This window comes from Gadus morhua, chromosome 9, assembly GCF_902167405.1.
Source record: "Gadus morhua chromosome 9, gadMor3.0, whole genome shotgun sequence".
NCBI lineage: Eukaryota > Metazoa > Chordata > Actinopteri > Gadiformes > Gadidae > Gadus > Gadus morhua.
Window position 1 is genome coordinate 18,138,539 of NC_044056.1, and position 21,061 is coordinate 18,159,599.

The 21,061-nt window shown below is 44.4% G+C and overlaps 3 protein-coding genes across 8 annotated transcripts in view; 2 read left to right on the forward strand and 1 right to left on the reverse strand.

Moving 5' to 3' along the window:
* The window catches only part of fanca (FA complementation group A), a 109,492-nt gene extending 109,008 nt beyond the window's left edge, over positions 1–484 (forward strand). For all 3 annotated transcript variants that reach the window (XM_030367318.1, XM_030367319.1, XM_030367320.1), the window contains exon 42: positions 42–484. In XM_030367318.1, the coding sequence (XP_030223178.1) occupies positions 42–143 (102 nt within the window). In that variant the 3' untranslated portion in view covers positions 144–484. The remainder of the gene's footprint in view (positions 1–41) is intronic.
* On the reverse strand, positions 369–5,921 carry znf276 (zinc finger protein 276). 3 transcript variants are annotated; one of them, XM_030367325.1, is made up of 12 exons: positions 5,738–5,920; positions 5,369–5,553; positions 4,885–5,197; positions 4,719–4,765; positions 4,162–4,569; positions 3,641–3,719; positions 3,348–3,434; positions 3,079–3,198; positions 2,789–2,864; positions 2,544–2,661; positions 2,006–2,105; positions 369–1,661 (listed from the first exon to the last, which is right to left on the reverse strand). In XM_030367325.1, exons 2-12 carry the CDS (start codon positions 5,421–5,423, stop codon positions 1,373–1,375), a joined length of 1,692 nt encoding a protein of 563 aa, XP_030223185.1. In that variant the 5' UTR covers positions 5,424–5,553; positions 5,738–5,920; the 3' UTR covers positions 369–1,372. The 3 variants fall into 3 exon arrangements, with proteins under 3 accessions (XP_030223185.1, XP_030223184.1, XP_030223186.1); XM_030367324.1 differs by having other exon boundaries at positions 5,369–5,920; XM_030367326.1 differs by having other exon boundaries at positions 1,433–1,661; positions 2,002–2,105; positions 5,369–5,921.
* A 372-nt stretch (positions 5,922–6,293) lies between these two features.
* vps9d1 (VPS9 domain containing 1) lies at positions 6,294–20,178 on the forward strand. Of its 2 annotated transcripts, XM_030367321.1 has the most exons (17): positions 6,294–6,443; positions 6,730–6,802; positions 7,140–7,355; positions 7,557–7,722; positions 7,985–8,096; positions 10,151–10,213; positions 10,438–10,490; positions 10,615–10,702; positions 10,810–10,895; positions 11,137–11,249; positions 11,761–12,117; positions 12,303–12,432; positions 12,940–13,145; positions 13,337–13,421; positions 15,833–15,937; positions 17,274–17,390; positions 18,468–20,178. In XM_030367321.1, exons 1-16 carry the CDS (start codon positions 6,345–6,347, stop codon positions 17,383–17,385), a joined length of 2,064 nt encoding a protein of 687 aa, XP_030223181.1. In that variant the 5' UTR covers positions 6,294–6,344; the 3' UTR covers positions 17,386–17,390; positions 18,468–20,178. The 2 variants fall into 2 exon arrangements, with proteins under 2 accessions (XP_030223181.1, XP_030223183.1); XM_030367323.1 differs by lacking the exons at positions 6,294–6,443; positions 6,730–6,802; positions 7,140–7,355; positions 7,557–7,722; positions 7,985–8,096 and adding an exon at positions 8,549–8,941.
* Positions 20,179–21,061: the final 883 nt, after the last annotated feature.

Genomic DNA, 21,061 nt, shown 5'->3' on the forward strand with positions numbered 1-21,061 from the left:
AAACTGGACCTACAAACATGCGTCCCCCTGATGCGTTGCAGCTGGAGTCCCTGTGTGCGGAGCTGGACCCGGAGGTGGCTGCAGCCCTCTCCACACACCTCGGCCCCGCCGGGCTCAGCCAAGAGATGGACTTTCTGCTCTGACTCACTGGGAGGACCTTTGACCCGTGAGGCCGACAAGAAACCTCCCACCCCATCTTCAATTCACATCTGGTGTTCTTGGACGTGGTGTTTTGGGGGATGTCATTTTGGCGTAGTTTTAACGATGTAGTTTCAGTGCTTATATTTATGGTCTTAGAAACAGACTGCTGCTGGAACATACATCAGTAACCCCTCTAAACATCAGGCAGCCCATGAACCACACACACATGACTTATAAAGTCTGTATTATACATTTGCATCTGCCATTGCACGGTTTACATTATATAGTTGAAATCATTTGTTTTATTCCTCAGAATAACTCAATAAAACCATCTTACGCAAGAGGTTCATGTTTCTACGAGTAGACACAGTCCATGGAGCCGTCTGGAAGAACGGGTTGGCAACAATGAATAATTGAATAAATGGTTTCAAATGTAGGAATTGGATGGTGTATTAGTAATGGAGAATAAATTATTGTTTCAAAGCTAAAAAGTTAAGATTCAAGAGGATTTGTGGACAAAGTATAGCCATCCGTCAGCTATTCGTTAAATGTGTTGTGAAAATATGCCTTTCAAGTTGACTGCGCCGGCTTCTGTATGAGACTTAAGGATTTAGTCCACTCCCAGCTCATTACGGAATCCATCCTGCCCGTCAATCAAAGGTGTGAAATGCAAGACTTCAGAATGTCAGGGAAACGTAGGGGAACATTTTCTGTTTGATAGTTCTAATATCACTCTGCTGCTCTCTGTACAACTCTCAAATCAAAGCTACAGCAGCTTTAAATGTCAGTGGTGCTCTTTAAGGAATAAATGTGTATTCAATATGCATAGTGCTTAAATGAGACCATAACTCCCATAACGATTACAGTTCCGGTTTTGATGGCCAGCAAGGACAAAACTATGCTTCAGCTAGTAACCTTTACTCTCCTTGGAGCTCCAGGCTTTAGTTTTTACCCTTCTTCAACCTGTCCTACATATCAAAATGGGGATATGATGACTTTTCTTCTACTGTTTACACCCTGTTTAGCTGCTTAGATGGTTTTCTTTAAATCATTGTTGGCATCAGTTTGTCAATCAGGATGGTCTGATATTGTAAACAAGGAGAACATGGCGTATCCCTCCGAGATCAGAACCCATGTAAACACAGTGTCTTTGTCCACAAAGGACAAGGGACCCACGGCCCCCCCGAACAAATCCCTGAAGCTGTCGGGGCAGACGGTCGTTGCTCCAGGGTCATCTCTCCTGTTCTGGCTGATGGGCCCCCTCTCCCGTCTCTGTGACTGCGTGCGAGTCCGAGTACAGCTGGCTGGGCGTGGGCTGCTGCTGGAGGGGGACCCCTCTCAGGGCCTCCCCCTGGGTCAGCAGGTGGACCATGGACATGTGGACGTTGAGGTTGTGGGCCTTCTCAAAGCGCTTGCTGCACAGGACGCAGGCAAACTCCAGATCGGCTTCGGCCTTGTGCTTGGTCATGTGGTACTTGAGAGAGGCGCGCTGGCGGCACTGGAAGCCACACACTTCACACCTGGGAGAGAGAAGGAGGGCACTCAGGTGGGATCGATTTTCGATTGGCAGTTTGAAAGAAAGTTAGGTTCAGCTTGTTTAAAGGACATTGTGTTGGCGGTCAAAATTAATAGTTTCACTAAACACAGGATCACAATGACATTTTGGTCAGTATATTTTTTGTTTACTTTGTGGTGGAAGTCGGGTGGCTGATATTAAGGGAACTTTACAAAATGGGAGAAATAATGCTTAAAAAAAAAGGAGGATTGAAATAGCTCAAGGGGCAATAATTGTGCGACAACTGCTTGATATCCTGGTTTAGAATGTTTGGAGGAGTCAAGATTGTATGACTGAGGACCTACTTACTGCAGTGGCTTAGCTCCAGAGTGACGCATCTGGTGGACTGATAGATGCTTCCTCTGCTTGAATGTCTGTCCACACTGGTCACAGATGTAGTTCCTCTCGTCTGAAAACACCACGATGACGTCAAAAACAGGACAAAAGGACGCATGAGAGCAGGATTAGTGTAGTTTTTTTTTTTTATCATTCAGATGCAATATTTTGCCATGATGGGGACAGAAAGAAGCAGCGGCACTGTACCAAGACACATTAGTAATGTCTGTTTTTTTATGACCCTGCCATCGTCCTGCTCACTCACATTGGGTGCAAGGTTACAGGTGTGTTACTAAACAGTCAATAAAAAGACCATTAAGACTGGGTAATTGTCACCCTGATACCAGAATACTTTTGAAAGAATTACTATTAGACACATATGTTGTTGCATTTTTATCATTATCAATGGATTTCTATGTCACAGTGAAAGACTCCTGAGTTTGAGTGAAAGCCACTGCATTGCGGAGGAGGTGGTACCAAGAAGGTAACAGAGACAAGGGACCTAATTCACCTGTGTGAATAAGCTTGACGTGTCGCTGCAGGTAGCGGTCAATCATAAAGATCTTGTTGCAGCCAGGATAAGGACAGGGCCGTTCTCGGTTCTCCTCGTGCTGCTCCTTTATGTGCTTCTAGAAACCAAATCAATACGAGAATATAATTATTAGCATTGCAACAATTTCAGTGGTTATACTTTGTCGTGGAATATTATAGCATTCTGTGTAACATAATACTTGGGAAACATGTATGAGGTCTGACCTTTAGCCCATCAGTAGCTCTGTATACTGCTGTGCATCCCTGATATGGACACTTGTAGATATTGGGTAGCTCTTCACTGAGAAACGACACAAATTGGTATTATTGTACAAATTAGATTGGAATTGTACTCTTTAGTTACGGAATGATTGTACAATGAAACTAAAAGGAAACTTTTCTAGATGAGACTGTCATTGAGGGATGAAATGTAATATGAGACAATGTTGTCCTGCATTGATGAGAAAATAAGCTAAAGTGTGAAATATGGACAAAGACTTAGATTTTAAACATACCCTTGAGGTTTGAACTTGTTCTTCCAGCCAGGCTTGGGTCCCGGTTTACCTCGGACCTTGGGCTCCTCTCGGGTGGCCGGGCCGCGCCTCCTCTTGCCTGGGCCCGTCACTCTCCGAGGCCTAGACGAAACACAAACATACACACAAAAAAGGAAGAGAGGGAGCTCTCAATATGAAAACATGGAATGTTGTGTTACTCAGACTAAATAAACCAATAGATCAAACTTTTGGGAAAAGACAAGATTATCGAGTGCGGAAGAGGAGTTAACCTTTTATCCTGATAAGGCTGGAACAGTTCGTCGTCTGAGGCGTTTCTCTTCCTACCCTCATCAAAGTCCTCCTCAATAGATAGATCTCTGAAGCACAAATGAGTCATCATGCAGGACACAGACACACGCATGTTATTGTAGACCATGCTTTGTGCTTCACTAGACCTTAGTGTTGTCATAGTGATGCAAATGTTGAAGTGGGTGTATAAGCGTTTATTTACATGCCTTCAGGTGTGTGTGTGTGTGTGTGTGTGTGTGTGTGTGTGTGTGTGTGTGTGTGTGTGTGTGAGAACCTGTCTGACATCTCGCCGTCTGCTGTCATGTTGCGCAGCTGTGCAGGAGGGAATGGGACCTGCTCACGACCTAGGAACTCTAAACAACAATAACAACCACGGTAAACAATAGCCAAAGAGAATAACACAACATGCGTTTATTCAAACTGGAGAATGTTACCATTGCAGGATTAACTTTGAAACCAAATGTTACTGGCATCTATGCTTTATGAATGTTCTCAGTGTATAACCATCGCAATTGTATACAGTACCAGCTTTGAAGGAGATTATAACATTTGATGTGGTAACTGTGTCACAGGGGGTATACACACACGCACACACCAAGGAGGGGTCTGTTCTTCAGCCCAACATCCCACCAACGGATCCAACTGCTAAGCACCCCCGCCCCCCCAACAGTGAACACAAATGGATCAACTGTGGTAAAAATAGTAGGCCTCTTGCAATAGCACTACTGGTCACCATTACCCGCTACAGAGAGAGAAGGATTGTCCGATGGTGTGTAGGGAATCTTTGCTCCTCACCGTCTTCTGGGTACGCAGCACCATCCTTCCGGCCTGAGTGGTGCGTCCGATTAGCAGCTGCGGAAAGACTGGACCTGCCCCCGCCTACTTCATCATCCTGGTCTTCTTCTTCCTGTGTGTTGACATCTCCTTCGTCGCCCTCTTCACAGGCCCCTTTGCCGCCACCCAATAGAGCACAGCTTAGTTCTGCCACATATCCCGGATCACTATTAGTGCCAGCGTTGCGCTGCGTGTCCATGATGTGACTGTGACCACTCAAGCAGCCCCACACGGCCCGGACGGAGCCCCAGCACTGGCCCTCCAGCACCTCCTTGAGGTCAGGGCAGGAACGGCAGGCCTCCCCGTGGTGGTGAGCCCAGGACACCAGGCTGTGGAGGCACTTGCGGTCGGCCGTGAAAGACGGCGGCACTACGAACAGGAATGAAGAACAGCAGCAGTTAAATCGAATGGAGGATGCTTTTATTTGCGCGATTATTTTAAATCCGTGAACTCAATTGATGCAAAGTTGTCATTGTTTAGTTCTTATAACAAGGAGGAGAAAGAGGACAATCACATACTTGTCGAACTGAGATTCACCAATGACTGAGGACTCGTTTCATTCTTCCTGAAAAAGAGAAATGTTTGCCAACTAATAGCAAACTCGTATGGAAAATGGAATGCATATGTGTATATATGAATAAATACGGTTCCAAATATATTAATTATAGATTTGATCATATTTACCGGTCTCTAGCGTTTTCTTTGCCGACAGGCAGCAGGTTAACTCTCTGGAGAAACCTGAGCAGGACGCTGTGACATTTGTAGAAGTTGGTGTAACATTTCTTACAGACAAACTCTGACAGCCGGGGGTCTCGGTCCAGTGGGACCCCCACCAGCCTCTGGAAGTCATTGTGGAAGAGGAGGGGGGACTGAGGAACACTGTCCTCATAGTCTGGGAGCTCGGCCAAATCCTTAGGCAACTTGTTAAAGGCGTGCCGTAAACTTCGTGGTGAGAATTTACCATGGCAGAGCCGACAGAGAGCTTGGGGTAGTCTACCTGTAGGCATTGAAACATGTTAGTATTCAGGGTCAGCATGTGACGAGGCTGGTGCAGTACAAAGACAGGACTGCAATGGCCTGGCCAAAGGCTTGACATGTGGCCAATGACCACTTGGCCAAATGTGAAGTAATCTAGTTCCAATTTAAAATAATAGAAGGACATTCCCACCTGATGTTTTTGATTTGCTGTCAATATGACTGTGTGTCACGCCGACTGCTGTCATGCTTAAGTTAAAACTTGCTGACTGCTCTGGTGATGGAGGGTTACTGTGATTAAAACCATGTTGTTGTGGTGGGGTCGGCGTGGCTTTCTTTCGTGGTCGCCCTCTGTTTCCAGGTGATTTCTGGAACCCACTGGCAATAACGTTCACGGTTTTCTCTTGTGAAGGATCAGACAACCGCGCACGTTTGCTTTTCTTTTTCATGACTATTATTTCCAGAATAGTTAAACAAACAACAAATCTCGGATATAAAAATGCAAAACAGGATCATCTGTGGTACGTATAGTAGCTATCTTAACCAGAACAGGTCTAGTTACCTTTGCAAATTAAATGGACTTGCGAGTAAACGTTCGTCCTTAAAACGTTACGGTGCAGTATTAAACCAAACTTAAATGCGCGTAGTTTTCGTAAACTCTAGCCAAGTAGAAATCTGGATTTGCAACGTTTGAAATCAGCTCCCAGATGTAAACATTGAAACCCGGAAGTTGTATGTACTTCAGGGACTAAAAGCTAGACAGCGCCACCCTTGCCAGAAAACTAAATTATTCGCGATACATATATTTATATAGATAAGTCATTTAAAATAAATAAATAATAATCATAGAATGCGTTGTTAACACATAAAGATTGAAATAAATAACGACGAATGTGCATTGCTCAACTTCTCTTTAAATGAATTTGATCAATGAATAAACGATCGACAATTGATATGTCGGTAGATTCGCTCAATAAGCCTTTGCCTGCTGGACTGATTGAGCGAGGGTCACTGACATATCAATTGTTAATTTAGATTGTTAATTTAGAATTCGGTTTCATTTTCGCCCTGGTAAACGGGAACCATTCCCAACCAATGAACACTACCCAAACAACCACACTGTGCAACCAACGCTACCCTGAACAACATACGTTATTTCCGGTGCAATTATGGCAGCATTTGGTTCGGATACAATACTAAAGCCACTTCAAAATGCCATGAAAATGGCTAAAACTGCGATACAAATGGACGCAGAGAACCAACATAAGGTAGTACGTCGTCTCGTCTTACTGCTGGTTGAAAGCTATTTTAAATCTTATCAGACATTGTCAATGACATTATGTAAACAAAAATGTTATCTTCATTTTGTAACACAAGTGCCGACTACTACTATCTTTCCTCTCCCTAAAACGCTGTATGTGCTGTCAAACCTTATAGTAGCACGATAATGATCCTATAACGATCCAGTATTTACAACTACACAATACATTTGTATTGTTGTCTGTGTTCATGGTATAGCAGCATAAAGCATATTGCATCTCTCTTGCCCCTCAGGAAGCCTACTGTGAATACCTCAGGAGCATTAACTACATATCACATGCACTTTTGGAAGATGCGGGGACGAAAAGTAAGATTTGTGTGCATTACAAACATACATTAATGCAGAAAGCTATTGTATCCATTATATTTTAGAGCTAGTTTAAGCAGTGTTTGCATAGCCCATTAGTACAGCTCACATCCTATTGATCAAGCTGGTTCAGAGGTAACCGATAGTTGTCATCATTGTACTCTCAACTGATCCAATCAACTCGAAGAAGAGTCAAAAACCTGGTCAACAAGGTTATAATCAGATCTGAAATGTCATGAGATCACCATTAAAGCAAAGTGTTTCTAATGTCTCTCTCTCTCTCTCTCTCTCTCTCTCTCTCTCTCTCTCTCTCTCTCTCTCTCTGCTGTGATCACAGAGGGGGGCGAGTTAGAGGCTGTAGAGGTGGAGCGGATGTTCCGACTAGCAGAGCAGTGTATAGAGAGAGCCAAGTCCTTCACAGGGAGGAGCCAACAGTCCCATGACCTCTCCAGCCCCAGCCCTTTGCCCCCACCCCCTTCCATTCTGCCCCACCAAACAGAAACACCAAAGGCTCTGGGCGCCAGCTACCCTAACAGTACTGAGGAAACCCCTGGTGATGAGATAAAAATGTTCTTTCAGTTCTGATGTGTGATATATATGAATATGTGGTGAAATAAAATGTGTCAAAGTCTAACAGTAGGTAAATACCCAAGTATCCTTTGGCAAGATGACAATATGAAAATAATTCAAGTCATTTGAGTCATAAAAAAGTGTCCACTAAATGACAAAATAGTAACTCTTTCTTTTCCCACAGACACTCAATATGACCCGCTTATTGATGTATCTCCAAAAGCAACCAGCCCATCAAACTCTCCTCACCACAGAGAGCTGTTGGAGGGGGCTGAGGAGCCCCCTCCTTTTGTACCCCCTGAAGTCTTCCAGAGGCTCCAAACAGCCGAATCACAGGACACAAGCAGAAAGTAAGGGTCACCCACAACCATCAAACCTCACACGGCCTGTGCAAACACCATTTCATTCCAGCCATCATGTCAGCAAAACAATGATCTGATAAAGTGGCGAGTCTAAACCAGTCCTAACAAGTCGGTTCATCTTATAGGATTCTCATCTCATACTATCTCAAGCTATAAATGAGCTGCTGATACCCAAAGATGTATACCCCAATAGGAGTAGTTATATTTTTGTACACTCCTAAATGTTTTAATGTGTATGTCTGGACTGTAGAGCGCTGACGCCCATTGAGGAAGCATCACGCGTGAACCAGAGGTTGAAAGCTAAATATGAAGCTCGCCTTGCAAGGCTCGCCCCAGGTCAAGCTTGTCAAAAGACGTCTCTGGTGAGTACGTCTTTGAAGGCACAAACAGTGATCTAATCAAGTCCTTATTAGATTTTTGTGTGCGTGTGTGGGGGGGGGGGGGGCTTCTCTCAACGGAACCCAGAAATCCATTCTAAATTAAAGGGGTGAGGCTGAACACCAAATTTACTTTTAAATGCATGCCCTGCAAATAATGTTATGTAACCTAAAGTAGTCTAGCCCCCGCGATGAACCACGAAATACTGATCTCTGGTTTACCCCAAAGTGTCTATTTGATTAGTTTAGGTAGATTTCTTCCTATTGTCCATTATGAGCTCAATTTCAATTGAGCAATCCATTCGAAACGAATGGCTGCAACATTGAGGGGAATACAATTAATTCGAAACAATGTCCATTACACAGCACACATCTCAACCGAAGACAGTCCAACAAGAACAGCCAATAGCAGACACGTGATGGTAAACAAATGAAGCGTGTTATTCACGCCCTTTCCGCTACGCATCGCATGTTTTGGAAGAAAATCAGCAGTCAATCACTGCTCCGTTTCTTTTAAATGGCTCCAGGACCCATTCCTGCGGACACACGAATTGAGTGGCTGGACACCATAGCTTAATTTAAACATACTCATCTTGGAATACATTATATGTTATTATATAGGATTAACTGTTTTTTAACTTAATTGACTCCTTGTTCTTAATGGAACAAGCACGTTTTAAAGATCAACTTTAACTGAATCGCCAATATCGTTTATCTGATTCTATTTTAACCACCGACATAAAAAAGAAAAGAAAAGGAAAATGTTCAGTCGTAATAATAACCAAATGGAGCCGCGAGATTACTGGAGAAAACTGAAGGCCTTCTTACAGGTAAATCCCGTTGTGGTTTGTGTTAATCATCCGAGAATGTATGAAGCTGTTAACGCACCCCAAAACTTTTTTTTGGGGTGCTTCTCAGATTTTGATGCGTAGGCCGTTGTATTTATGACACTGGTTAAACTATTCTAGTTTAAATGTATCCACGCGGGAGCTCTCATAACAAAGTATCATTTCCTCAAACGCAAAGAAATGGATTGATTGAGTTCAGCCGCAACTTTACTGACGTGTTATTATGAGTCGACGAGCATTCCAAAACACACAGGCAAAGGCAGGCCTATTAATGCGTGCATTCTCAAGTAGGCGAGATCGGTTTCAGCCACGACTTTTGGCCACTGATTTGAGTATTCTTACTTTGATCCAATAAAAACAATTACTTAGACGAGATGGCAGTGGAGCTATACAGAGATCCCTAAACCGTGGTGTTTGCTGGAATATATCAGGTAGGCCTACAATGTTGCTCCCCTGGGATCAACTGTGGTCAGTGGTGTGCATCGAGATGTCAATTCGCAAATGAGCGCATCCGTTTGGAAGCATCGGAGTGTTATGTTGGTCGTAATGTTTTGGTCATTGTTTTAGTAATTCATCGTGAAATGATTTGTGTTCTCAGTTTCGACAGTCTCTTCTACTCCTGCGTCTTGGGGATATTAATTAACAGCTGCCTTTGGCAGCAGCTGGGTTGCAACGTCATCTTCTAAGTCTCTTTAGATCACAGAATAGCGTTTGAAATAAGGCTAGCCAAAGGCTAGATCAAATATAAATGTTTCAATCCATTTAAAAAAAAGCGTCATACCAGCTGAGCATGATGGAAACAACAACAACAACAACAACAACCAGATGTAGCATTTCAATCACAACGTTTTGAATAGGACCATTAACAAAGAGATGTCCCAGTAACAGTATTGGGCCACACCAAATGCACCTTTTGGTACATAAACCACATTAAATCCCATCCTAAACTATACATCTCCTAGCTTTCAGGCCAATGTAACAACATTTTAGTTTAAGCTTTCCAATCAGTAGTACTAATGTGGTGCATGCATGGTTCTGTATAGCTGTTTTGAGGTGGAACATAAATGGCTATGCATTGCCTCCTCATGTCAGATAATCATTAGATTTAGGTCATAATGAATGTGACTTGGTCCTATACAGAATGAGATGGCAGTACTTCTCTCCAACATTCCTCTGTTTGTGACCACACAGTCCCTGTCTCTCCAGCGGCAGATGATGGAGAACCTCATCATAGCCCAAGCCAGACAGGATGCTGTATCCTTTTGTTCTAAATGTATTTAAACTTTATTTAATTGGCCACGTCTATAGCATCCTCAATTTATTTTATTTAACTAAGTCTTATTTTTATTAGGTTATTCTTGTATTCAGTATAATATCTAATACATAGGAATTTTATTAGCATTTGTTATGCAAAATAATAAGTCTGGATGGTTAATTGAATAGGAATGTTGTTGCGTTACCCTAATTCAATGAATCAGCTCCAAAGGAAGATGGAAGAGCGAAGACTTAGGCTGCAGGAAGAGGCCAACAGGTAGAGAGTGTGATTGGCTGTGGCCTTGATCATCGTTTTTGTCGATAAGGTTTGGTTTCATGCAATGTATTTTTTTTTGCCGGTACACGATTGTTTTAATCTTTGCGTGTCCGTCTCGCTTCAGGAGATTTGCAGCGTCGGGGACGACGACCGCTGAGGAGCGAGAGCAGCGAGTTATCTATGCTAACATCCTGGAGTACGAGCAGGACCACGTGAGTCCCGCTGACCCCCCCGGCAGAGCAGGGGGGAGAGCCCTGAGTCTCTGTTGGTGCTGTAGAGTGGGTCTTGACACTTGGTCATGTATTACGTTGCTCTGCAGGACTGGCCCAAACAGTGGAAGGCCAACCTCAAGAAGAGTCCTGACGATCCCACGCTGGTCTCTGGTTTAGTATCCTACTTGCTCAGGTAAGCGGCAGGAACTGGAGATGAAACGTGAACTGAAACTGGATTTCTATCAAGATTTGAATGTTTGTTTACTCTTCTGCTCTGTCATCATGAGTGGCCGTGTAACTTCCGAAACCATTTTCAAGAAGTGTGTTTGCGTCTGTTTGCGTTGGACGAGGGGGATTGAGATAGAGAGAGAGAGAGGGCAGTGTTCTGGATGTTGCTTATTCATGTTGTTTTTTGGAAACCCTTGTGTCAACAGCTGCCCGGACCACCCGGTTATGACACTGCTGAGGAAGCATCAGTATCGTGTGTACAACCATCTGTACCCCATCATCAGTAAAGGCCGGCTGGGCAGTCCCCAACTGCATCAAGGTAGACCCCAAACAGGTTTTCCTTCAACGTTTTCCATTGCATGCGACTGAAAATAAGGACAGCCTTTCAAAAGGGAAATGCATTCGTCACCAATGTAAATTTTGCCCTTCCAGTATACAATTATTATTTGTGTAAAGGAATTCATACAAAGAGGCTATTCTCAGGAGTAAAACTACAAAATCAAGGTGGATTCATTCTGTAATTTGGCTAAATGAAAAGTAGTGGACAAAAAAAGTTCAGAGTAGTTTAAGGAATAACAACACAATATTGGTAAAGAAATACTGTAGAATACTCAGGGATATTCCTTGGCAACAGCGACTTCTGCAGCTGGTACAGATTCGCAACCTATACGAGTACTAAAAATTATTATAGTATATGCAAAGTCGATTGAACAATAATCGATCGACGTAATTGCCATTTTTACAAAGGACCCATTTAGACAACAATTATGAGATCAAGTCAACCAATATTGGTAATTGTATTCTTCACTCATCCAACTGGCTCTCCGCAGAGCCTCAGAAGAACCTGAACAACAAAGGGTTTGGGCTCACACGGGTCACCACAGAGAGGCCCTGCCCGGACTCTGCGCTCTCTCCACCCCGGAGCTTCGTGGTCACCTTGGCTGAGACGGGGGGAGCGAAGTGTCCCGCCATGCCGCTACTGGTGGACCGGGAGAACTCCTTCGAGGACCTGGAGCAGTTCCTCGACCAACTGGAATGGGAGCCGTCCCACGACAACAGCGGCCTCAACGCCGAGCTGACCTTTGACCCCTCTGTGCAGCCGCTGCGGGAGGAGAGCCGGGAGCTGGAGGTCAAGGCACTGAGGGAGCACCTCAAGGCCATCGTCAAGGACATCCACATCTCCATTGGTGAGCGTTGGGTGCACTGCAGAAGAGGCTTCGTTGGAGATCCCCCTTTAGGAATCACTTTTTAGGTTCTACTCGTTGGTTTTTGCAATGCAGATTTTGAGACCGAAACAGGGCAGAACCGGTTTCATGCGGCCTATTGAGTAGATGTTCTGTCTTGACCTATGGCTCTCTGCCTGTTGTTCCAGATCAGCTGCTCTCTCTGTGTTTGCTGTCCTTTGAGTGTCTGAACACAGCCAACTCTAAGGACCTGTGTGTGGCCAGCATAGAGGAAGCCTTCTTTGCTCCACTTTGGAGCCCCCTGCTGGTTCTCTTCAGGTAATTCAGGCTTCTGTCCACCAAAGCCTGAAACAAACCCTTGAACAATGTTTTGGTTTGTGTACCAGTCTACAATTAACAAACAAATATGTTACCACTTGGAACAAGATTGGAGAATGATGAGCAAAAGCATAAATATGTAGCTGGGAACAAAGGTAGTGCGGTACCTAAATGCTATTTTTAAGGCTTTTAACTTTTAGAAGCTAAATAAACACATAGTAGCTCTTGGATTAGTCGTTGACCATGCTCCTACGTTGTCTAGGCTGTTATAGGCACAAATTAGTTATAGGTTTGCAAAAAATAACACAAATGAAGCACACAGGTTACATAAATTGTAGGTAGCAAAAGTAAAGAAATGTAGTTCTGCATTCCTATTGTTGGCCAGCATGAGGCAGCATTAGTCCTACGATAAGTGGTGTGGATCTCCAGTGCTGCTTTTACTTGTGTGTGTGTGTGTGTGTGTGTGTGTGTGTGTGTGTGTGTGTGTGTGTGTGTGTGTGTGTGCAGGAAGGTGTACAAGGACAGAGAGCAGGCCTTCGAATGCAGCATGAAACGCTACCGCGACGCCTCGCCCGAGGTTGTCGGCGTACCGCTCAAACTCTTCCCCCAGGACGCCAGCGGGCAACAGTGTTCCTACCCCTACCAGTCAGCCGTCCAGGAGCTTAAGCTGCTCTGCAACGACTGCTGCCCCCAGAGGAAGCTGGAGTGTATCGGTGCGTCTGATGTTTAACCGCCAGGCTAGTGTTCAGTGTGTGGTTCAGCGACCCCCCACCCCTATTGAGGATTTTTCGTGACCTCCGTGTCGCAGCTCTGTTTCCACATGTAGTTAAGCCAAAGCAAACCAACGCCTGTGAATTTGGTTTGATTTTATATCAATGACGTTCTGCGTGCTGTCTTGCTACAGTTCGAACGCTGCGGAACATTTGCGTCTGCGCCGAGGACTATAGGTGCCATCAGGAGGTGGACTCGCCGCCCAAAAGCGCTGCCATGTGAGTGAAAACGTTCATGCCTTCACAAATGAACCCCCTAAAGTGCACTGAAAGTGCAGCTATCTTTTGATTTTCCTATCCCAAAAAGAAAACTCGATGCTTGTCATACTTTGATACAGCACAAAGACAACAACTAATCCTAGCGTCCAGCGGGACACACATCCCTGCAAGGCTTCCGGCCTTGTTCATTGGCCTGTCAGATCTGATCAGGGCTCATTGGGGCCCGCCCAGCAGGGGACGGTCCTGTGTCTGATGGCCCCATGTCAGGCACCACCTCCCAAGGGCCAGCCCTAAAATTGGGTCGTCCGTCTGTATTTTTGATGTCCTCTGAGCGCTGCAAGGAACAAGGGCAGGGGAAGGAGAGAGTGGGTAGAGAGTACCAAAAGAATGCAACTGGGAAACTCACAAGGAATCAAGCTCATTGGGTCAGTGAACCTAGAATGAACGCACAGTACAGCAGGAGAGTGTGGGCGTCTTGTCAGCAGTGCCAAATAAGCAATGCAAGGCTTATTTTGTGAGGGTGTATCATCTTGTAAACCAAAAACATGTTCACTTTTTCGTTTTTCATGCACCACACCAAGGAGAGGGACTATATGGATGGCACCGTTCAAAATGGAAGACGGTATCATATCTATCAATGTATTTACAACAGCAATGAGGGGTGGAAGGAGTAGGCATTTATTATTTATCTTTTTTTTGTGGTCTTTTCTCTAAATCAGAATGTGTTGTCTTTTCACTATAGAAATGAAGAGCCATGGGATGTCGCCAGTTTAATTGGCTGCTACATACAGTGTGTGTGTGTGTGTGTGTGTGTGTGTGTGTGTGTGTGTGTGTGTGTGTGTGTGTGTGTGTGTGTGTGTGTGTGTGTGTGTGTGTGTGTGTGTGTGTGTGTGTGTGTGTGTGTGTGTGTGTGTCGATGGCTCCCTTAGGAAGCCATCGACAAGCCCAAATTAACTCTATTAACCTAAACCGGACAGACAGAATTGAGCTCTGGTCTGTGCTCCCCGAAACAAGGGCGTCTAATTGATTTAAGATTTTAAGATTTGTGAGCAATAATTGAATGTAGCTCATGGAGGCAGCGCCAATACAATCACAGCCAGGGTTCTTCTAATTTTGAACTGGGGTATGGATTTCCCTAGGGCTTGATTTCAGAATATGGGTCAACCTTGCTTGATGAATTGTGAATCATTTGTAATATTTCCCTGACTTGTCCTGACATATTGCAGTCCTTTTTATCTTTATTTGTTATGGGATAGTGGGGGAACAAACAACCCATTTTGAATCTTAAGCCACTTTTTCCATTTACTATTCCTTGGCAAAAACACCCCGCCATGGTGATTTATTTATTTGTATTTGATATATAAAATATATATACAGTATATATATCACACACATAATTTTGTTTGGATCCTACCTGATTAAATCATGCACACACACACACACGCACAGCGTCACTCTCCCTCTTCTCTGCTTACTCTTTTGTTAATCCTTTCATTCATATCCAAAAGCGTTTCCACATTCAATCATTTGTTTTGTTCTTGACCCGCTCGGGTGACCGGCTCAATTGTTCTATTCTGTGCACCTTTTGTCCCATCAAACCTCCCTCTCTTCTCTTCATGTTGTCACTCTCCCAGTTCTCTCCTCCTCCTCCTCCTCCTTCTCAACCTTCTAACCTTCCATTGTCCTTTTGGGTCTGTTTGATCATGTGTGGCATTGGGATATTTTAATAATAAGCAATGATGATAGTGACGGGTTTTATTTCCCTGTTCTGATGTTTGTAATGGAACACATGATGATGATTTGCTGTGTGTGTGTGCGTGTGCGTGCGTGCATGTCTTTTTGCTGGCGGTTTGTGTTTACAGGAGATTGCACACAGGATTGTTGTTTAGGAGTGTCATTACACAGTCACGCAAGTTCCACCTACCCTGGTGAGCCAAGCTCTCACATCTCCAGTGTCGGCTTTCATCTGGTCGCTTGGCTCTCAGGGACCCGGCTGGCCTGCCCTCTCACGCGAGCCTTACCGGGCATCGCTGCGTGTGAGGGCCCACATGTACAAATACTTGCAGCGAGAACATGCTATCTAGCCGCCATCGTCTCAGAGGGCATTTAGCCCTCCCTCTCGGTTGTTGTTGGGGCAGAAGTGTAGCGGCCATTTCCTTCCCATTAAGATCCGATCAGGACCCTTGTCAGTCTCCAACCCATGGGACTCACTCATCTCAGCCAACCGTGTGTGTGTGTGTGTGTGTGTGTGTGTGTGTGTGTGTGTGTGTGTGTGTGTGTGTGTGTGTGTGTGTGTGTGTGTGTGTGTGTGTGTGTGTGTGTGTGTGTGTGTGTGTGTGTGTGTGTGTGTGTGTGTGTGTGTGTGTGTCTCTACTCCCTACTGGTCCTCACCCGTGTGTCCCTGTGAGCAGTGGCGCCGACGACCTGCTGCCCATCCTGTCCTACGTGGCCCTGCGCTGCGACTGTCCCCAGCTGGTGTCTGAGTGTGCCGCCCTGGAGGAGTTCATCCACGAGGGGTAGGTGTCTGGGTCACCTCCAGCCAGTCTGTCGCTCACTCCAAGTGGTGGAAGTGTGGCAGGATGGTTTGTAGAGCTATTTTAATCCTTTTTCCATGTATTCAACGTTCTGTCGTTTGAGTTTTATTCAAATTAGCGTGCGCCACTCCCCGTTAAATCAACCCCATGTATAATCGTGCAGTTTTATTTTTAGATCTTCCCAAAAATCTGTTTTTATTAGGAATATTGTCAGTTTTCCACTTTTTGTCAAGCGGTATTTTCCTCCAAGCGAATGTTTTGCATTTAGAGGAACGGTTCTAGGAAAAGTGCCATAGATAACGCTGAAGCTGAAAATGTGCGGCGCTCGGGGACGTGCAAGCTACCGCAGCTCCCCAGCTCAGCATCGCTGTGGTTGGGCGTAGGTTTGGAGAACCCCACCATGTGTACACAGACCGACGCAAATGATGATGCATCCTAAACTTTAGAGGGTGTGAGTGATGAAAGTGAGTGAGAGTGATCCAACTCAGTCGTATCGCGTGTGAGCTCAGACCACGGTTACAGAATGCTGTTTGGCCACACACACACACACACATGCACTGCGTGCATGCACACAGTTGTCACCATAATCACACACAGACCAATCACCACAGCTGTAATTTTGGCAGTCTGGTGAGCTTGGCTGTAGGCAAGGAATTCCAGTATTCTTTATGGTTTCCCATTCTGTCTAAATGAACACTGGACAGCATGGTGATTTGCAGCCTTCTCAGAGGAATCGAAAAGGGGATCAGTCACTTGACAGCCATTCCTCTCAGACCGTGCAGCAACCGACCCAAAGTTCTTCCAGCAGTCAGCCGTTCTCCCTTGCGGTCCTCTCCAGGCCGTAATGGCTCTTGGCTCCTCCTCGCTCTCGTGTCTTGGTCTCGTTAGTGCAGGGGTCACCCGGGGTCAGCCTCCCTTCTCATCCATTACTCCTTGGCGCTGTGCTGCACCTCTGCTCCACCCTCACTGCTGCCAATACACCTCAGGAGGAGTTAGAGAATAAGTTACCAAGACTGTTTTGTATTTCTTGCTGAGCATTCGTTGATAGTTTTGGGTGGGTGCGTGGGTGGGTGGTCTGGAGAGTTGACGAGCCGCTAACCCTGTCGGTGGTGCATGACAGAGTGGCTGTTTCTCTGGCCGCAGACCGGCTAGAGTGTTGCCATGGTTTAGGGAGGGTGTTCCTCAAGGCGTATTCTGGAGGCCAAGGTAACTCGGGTGTCTTCCTCTTTATGTCTCCTGTCAGTTTCCTATGGTCTTTAGTGATGGTGCAGTGAAAGGCTATTGATGTGATTAAAATAAACGCGTCGTTCTTTCACAGTTATCTGATTGGAGAGGAGGGCTACTGCCTGACCTCCATGCAGAGTGCCCTGGCCTACGTGGAGTCCCTGCACACAGGGGGCGCTCTGCTCTGCACGGCCAAGCTGACCTGATGCAGGTAAAGTGTTTGTAGTATCCAATGGTCGGAGGACATTTGCTAGAGCAAGTGTTCAGCAAAGGCCAATGTATCTGTGCACTATTTATTCCAAAATTCAAGGCTCGGGGTATGTAAACCACTACAATCTTCCGAATGGGGGATTGATTAATGTTGACGCTATAATCCTTGCAATTAAATAGGACACACTGCAGTTAATTGAATCATATTCTGAATAAATTACACCAAATTTGCATACAGCAATCTCCTGTATCACAAAGCAATACATCTTAGCAATGTCTTCGAAAAAGATTAGTTTTTGGTGTGTTCAACGTTAAGTGCTAATCTAAAGCAATCTGAAAGAATGGATTGGCCAGATGGTCAGAGAATGGTTTTGAGTTTGATGGACCCATGGAGTGACCTACCCAGGAGGCGGGACAGGAGGAGTCCTACTCTGCAGGACGTGTTTATGTTCATGACCTGTGACACACTTAACCATTTTCCCCAAAACTCTGTGTGACACGATGAGTTCCACTGAAGCGCAGCACGGGGATCCCCTCAGGGGAAGTCTCTCTTCGGTCGCCCCCGTTGGCTGGCTGAGGAGGATGCTTGGCAAAAGGGAGACATAATATAAAAAAGGAAAAGGCTCGCCAACGTTGATGGCTACACCAAGAATTTCACTGGCATCTCCTGTTGGTGCCGGGTGTTCAGTAGAGCGAGAATTGGCCGGAGAGCTAGATCTATTAAGGCAGGAGAGATTGGACCTGTGTAGAACCTGGAATTTGAATTCCAGATTCAACACAATTCCAAGGGGGGAACCATTCCATGTCTGACATTTCTGTCTGTGTAAAAAGTTGTTGACAGACAAGGGTGTCTGTCCACATTGTTATTGACAAATGGTAAGAAAAGAACCCTACAAATGAGTTCATCTTTTTCTAACTTTATCCATCTCGGTCCACTGTACCAGTTCAAGGCCAATCAAAATTCTCGGTAGGTAAAGGTCACTTAAGGGAGGACACGTAATTTTATAAGTTATGTGACTTAAGTTCACAATGTGAGATGCTCATTCAGCATTCCATCTTTTGCGTCAATCTTTCACAGAGGCGAAGACACCCCCACGACATCCCCCAGAACCCAGCCTACCTGCCTTCTGCTACGCTTTGGACCGGGCCACAGTGGAACAGGCAGAGGAACCCGGGAGCTGTAGGCCGTCCATCCGCTGGACACGAGAGTATAACAAGTACCACATAAGCCTATCCTAAGTACTACATGGGAAGAGCTCTGCATGAGACGGCTTCACAAACCACTCTGCATGGACTACGCATGGTCAGCCAATGTCGGCCCCTGTTTCTGGCAGGACCAGATTATGCTGGACCTATTATTATTATTTTTTATAATTTCCTCCCACGTGTTTAAACAGTGCTATTCAGCCATCTATCCACCCACGCACAGATGCAACCGCATGCTTAAGGCTTGAGGAACCATCAAAACTAATTCTGCCAATGTTGGCATTAACGCTTGCTTGGGCTAGTTGGTCCATTTGGGTGTGTCTTGTTTTTTGATGACTTGAATTCCCATTTCATTTTCAATTTAAGAAATGTAATCTCAGATTAGTCTTAACTGTTTCAGGACATGTATAATGTGTGAACCAACATAACCTTGTAGGCTAGATTCATAAAAAGATTTCTGTGAGCGTGTGTCCGTTGTTGGATCCCAATTTTGTTGATGGGATGAACATTCAAATTCATCTGCGACCAATCAAAAGAGGATCAGTTTATGCACTTTGGGAGTGAAGGTATTTGGGCTGGGCTTCAGGGTCAGCGTTTTGAACTTACAACATCCTGTTAGTGGTTAATGGGCTCGGGCAAGGTCACAGTCTAAGTGGTTTATTTCAGGAAGTCCTTATTTCTCTTTGCAATATCTACAATGGCTAAAGGAGTCTTTTTCTTGAGGGGGTGTATTCTTGGTCCTTACAATTATTCAATTGACTGCACATTGTTTGTTTTTGCAGTCATTGCATTATATTTAAGCCCTTTTAATAGGCTGCTATGTGGGCCATGGATTGTTGTGGAAATATAGATTTGTTAGAGATAAAATGTTTTATTTATAAACAGACATTGTCAGCCTCAGTTCAGTCTTTTATTCGTTACCTCCACAAGTAGAGTTTTTAATATTGGAGGTGAAGAGAGTTCAGATGTGTAGGGGCCCGATGTGGTTTCCTGTTTCTCTCTTCCGATATTACAATAAGTGATGCACTGCTGTTTAAACCCTTTTTCTCTTTTAGCTTGCTATCCCGACATTAATACATCTTAAAACTTTTAAGTTGGCAGGGTCAAAGTCATTTGTTCATCTGTTCGTCTTTAAAAATCCTGGAAGCACCACTTACTAAAAATGCAGAACTCTGAACAGCCACTTTAGTTTTAAATGAATGTATTTGTTTCTTAACTCTCTTGCACATGGCTTTCAATTATGTTTGACTTGTTTGTTTATTTGTTATTATTTAATACTTGTATTTTTATATTCTATGTTGGTGCAAAAGACAATGTGAAAAAGAATCTGAATGTTATGTTAACCCCATTAAATGTTGAATATATAATTATATTAAAAAGGAGATAGTTATTGGGTTATTCTGTAGAGCACATGAAACCACTGCAGTTGCAACCAAGTAGCAAATTTTCTTTTGTCATGAAAAAAAGTTTTCCAAATGTATTATTTTGTCAATATATATTTCTATGAATGTATGATCAAGAGGAAATGTGAATAGCTGTTGCTTTAAAATTGCATCAATAAAGGAAACTAACAAGTACTGGAATTTCTTGTAACTTAATGAAATACGATGAAACTCTGCTTTTGTATGTTTTTATTGTCCTTGTACTGAATTCAGATGGCAATACTCATCAGTTAAATGAGGATTGTCGTTATTTGTTTTCAATTTAATGTAATATAAAAATGTAGCTAATGGTAAAATCAACAGGTGTGGCCATCCTATGTAGTCCCCCATGAGGGATCAGGGTCTTTCCCTGTGAGGATTAAAAGCAGAGGGCTGAGTGTGAGTGTCGTACTCAAAAGAGCCACGCAAGCCATCACCAGGGTGTGCACCACGACAGGCCCACAAGTGCGTATCAGCAACCTTTTTTGTGATAAGACGGAATAGATAAAGGCCATTTTGTGAACTCTGTAACCCCTGGGTATCTAAACCTTGGGTTCCCCTCACATGGACCAAGAGATTGGTAACGATGGCCTGAATTATTATTATTATTAATTGAGGCCACCGATCGGTTGGTTTGGGCCTTCCTATGATGTGTTGGTGAGGGAGGGTTAGGTTTTCGAGACACAATGGTGGTTTTGTAAATAGAGCGCAGGTGTTTTGAATTGCATTGTGTGTTTTTTTTCTGCGCTATCACGGAGCACACACCGCACATCCGCTGCCAAGACCATTTGTTATTCTTTTGGTTGTAATGGATGAATCATGTCTTCCATCGCTCTCACTGTTCCTGTTGCCAAGTGTCCTAAAGTGTTCCAGACACTTAATCACCGGCCCACGTGCCACCACACTCCCAAACCGTGTTTCATATCATGTTGCTAAGAGGTTTTTTGTGGTCAGGTATACAAGGATACACAAACGCCCTGTTTACACAGTTGAAAAAGTTAACCAGATGACATTTTCTTGTCAATTTAAGCTAAAGCTAACTTTT

Excerpts from the sequence above, each read along its gene's own strand:
- vps9d1 (XM_030367321.1), top strand. The coding sequence starts at position 6,345 with ATGGCAGCATTTGGTTCGGATACAATACTAAAGCCACTTCAAAATGCC. Across the intron at positions 10,896-11,136 it reads TTAGTATCCTACTTGCTCAG|CTGCCCGGACCACCCGGTTA; the intron begins GTAAGCGGCAGG and ends TTGTGTCAACAG. Across the intron at positions 11,250-11,760 it reads CAGTCCCCAACTGCATCAAG|AGCCTCAGAAGAACCTGAAC; the intron begins GTAGACCCCAAA and ends GGCTCTCCGCAG.
- znf276 (XM_030367324.1), bottom strand. The coding sequence starts at position 5,624 with ATGAAAAAGAAAAGCAAACGTGCGCGGTTGTCTGATCCTTCACAAGAG. Across the intron at positions 4,570-4,718 it reads GGTGAATCTCAGTTCGACAA|TGCCGCCGTCTTTCACGGCC; the intron begins GTATGTGATTGT and ends TCCTGTTCGTAG. Across the intron at positions 3,720-4,161 it reads TGCTGCGTACCCAGAAGACG|AGTTCCTAGGTCGTGAGCAG; the intron begins GTGAGGAGCAAA and ends ATTGTTGTTTAG.